We start from the raw sequence: 471 nt of genomic DNA on the forward strand, positions 1-471 counted from the left end.
AGGAAGGGGGGTCTCTGAACCCTGCCTTGGCCAATGGGGCATGGTCATTAGGGTTGACCAGTGTGGGCCCCGGCATATAAGAAGGGCCATATGGCACCAGAGAAACCACATCACTCAGAGGTCGCCCCCTTACAGATCTCTACATCTACACAAATCTAACCAATCATGGACGTATTCTCTACATCCCAGATCTTCTACGACAGCACCTGCGCCTCATCGCCTGAAGCTTTGGAGTTCGGCCCCGGAGGGGAACTGGCGGGGTCTGAAGAGGACGAGCACGTCCGGGCCCCCGGGGCCCCACACCAGCCAGGTCACTGTCTGCAATGGGCCTGCAAAGCTTGTAAGCGCAAATCCAGCACGGTGGACCGCCGGAGAGCCGCCACTATGAGGGAGCGCCGCAGGCTGAAGAAGGTGAACCATGCGTTTGAGGCACTACGGCGCTGCACCTCGGCGAACCCCAGTCAGCGTCTT

The 471-nt window shown here is 59.4% G+C and overlaps 1 protein-coding gene across 1 annotated transcript; it reads left to right on the forward strand.

Moving 5' to 3' along the window:
• Positions 1 to 165: 165 nt before the first annotated feature.
• LOC107734855 (myogenic factor 5-like) lies at positions 166 to 468 on the forward strand (the record flags this gene model as incomplete). The annotated part of the gene is made up of 1 exon (XM_016546750.1): positions 166 to 468. A coding segment is annotated over exon 1 (303 nt), but the record flags the coding sequence as incomplete, so codon positions are not given.
• Positions 469 to 471: the final 3 nt, after the last annotated feature.

Source organism: Sinocyclocheilus rhinocerous, unplaced genomic scaffold, assembly GCF_001515625.1.
Source record: "Sinocyclocheilus rhinocerous isolate Xijiao unplaced genomic scaffold, SAMN03320098_v1.1 C35412158, whole genome shotgun sequence".
Taxonomy (NCBI): Eukaryota; Metazoa; Chordata; class Actinopteri; order Cypriniformes; family Cyprinidae; genus Sinocyclocheilus; species Sinocyclocheilus rhinocerous.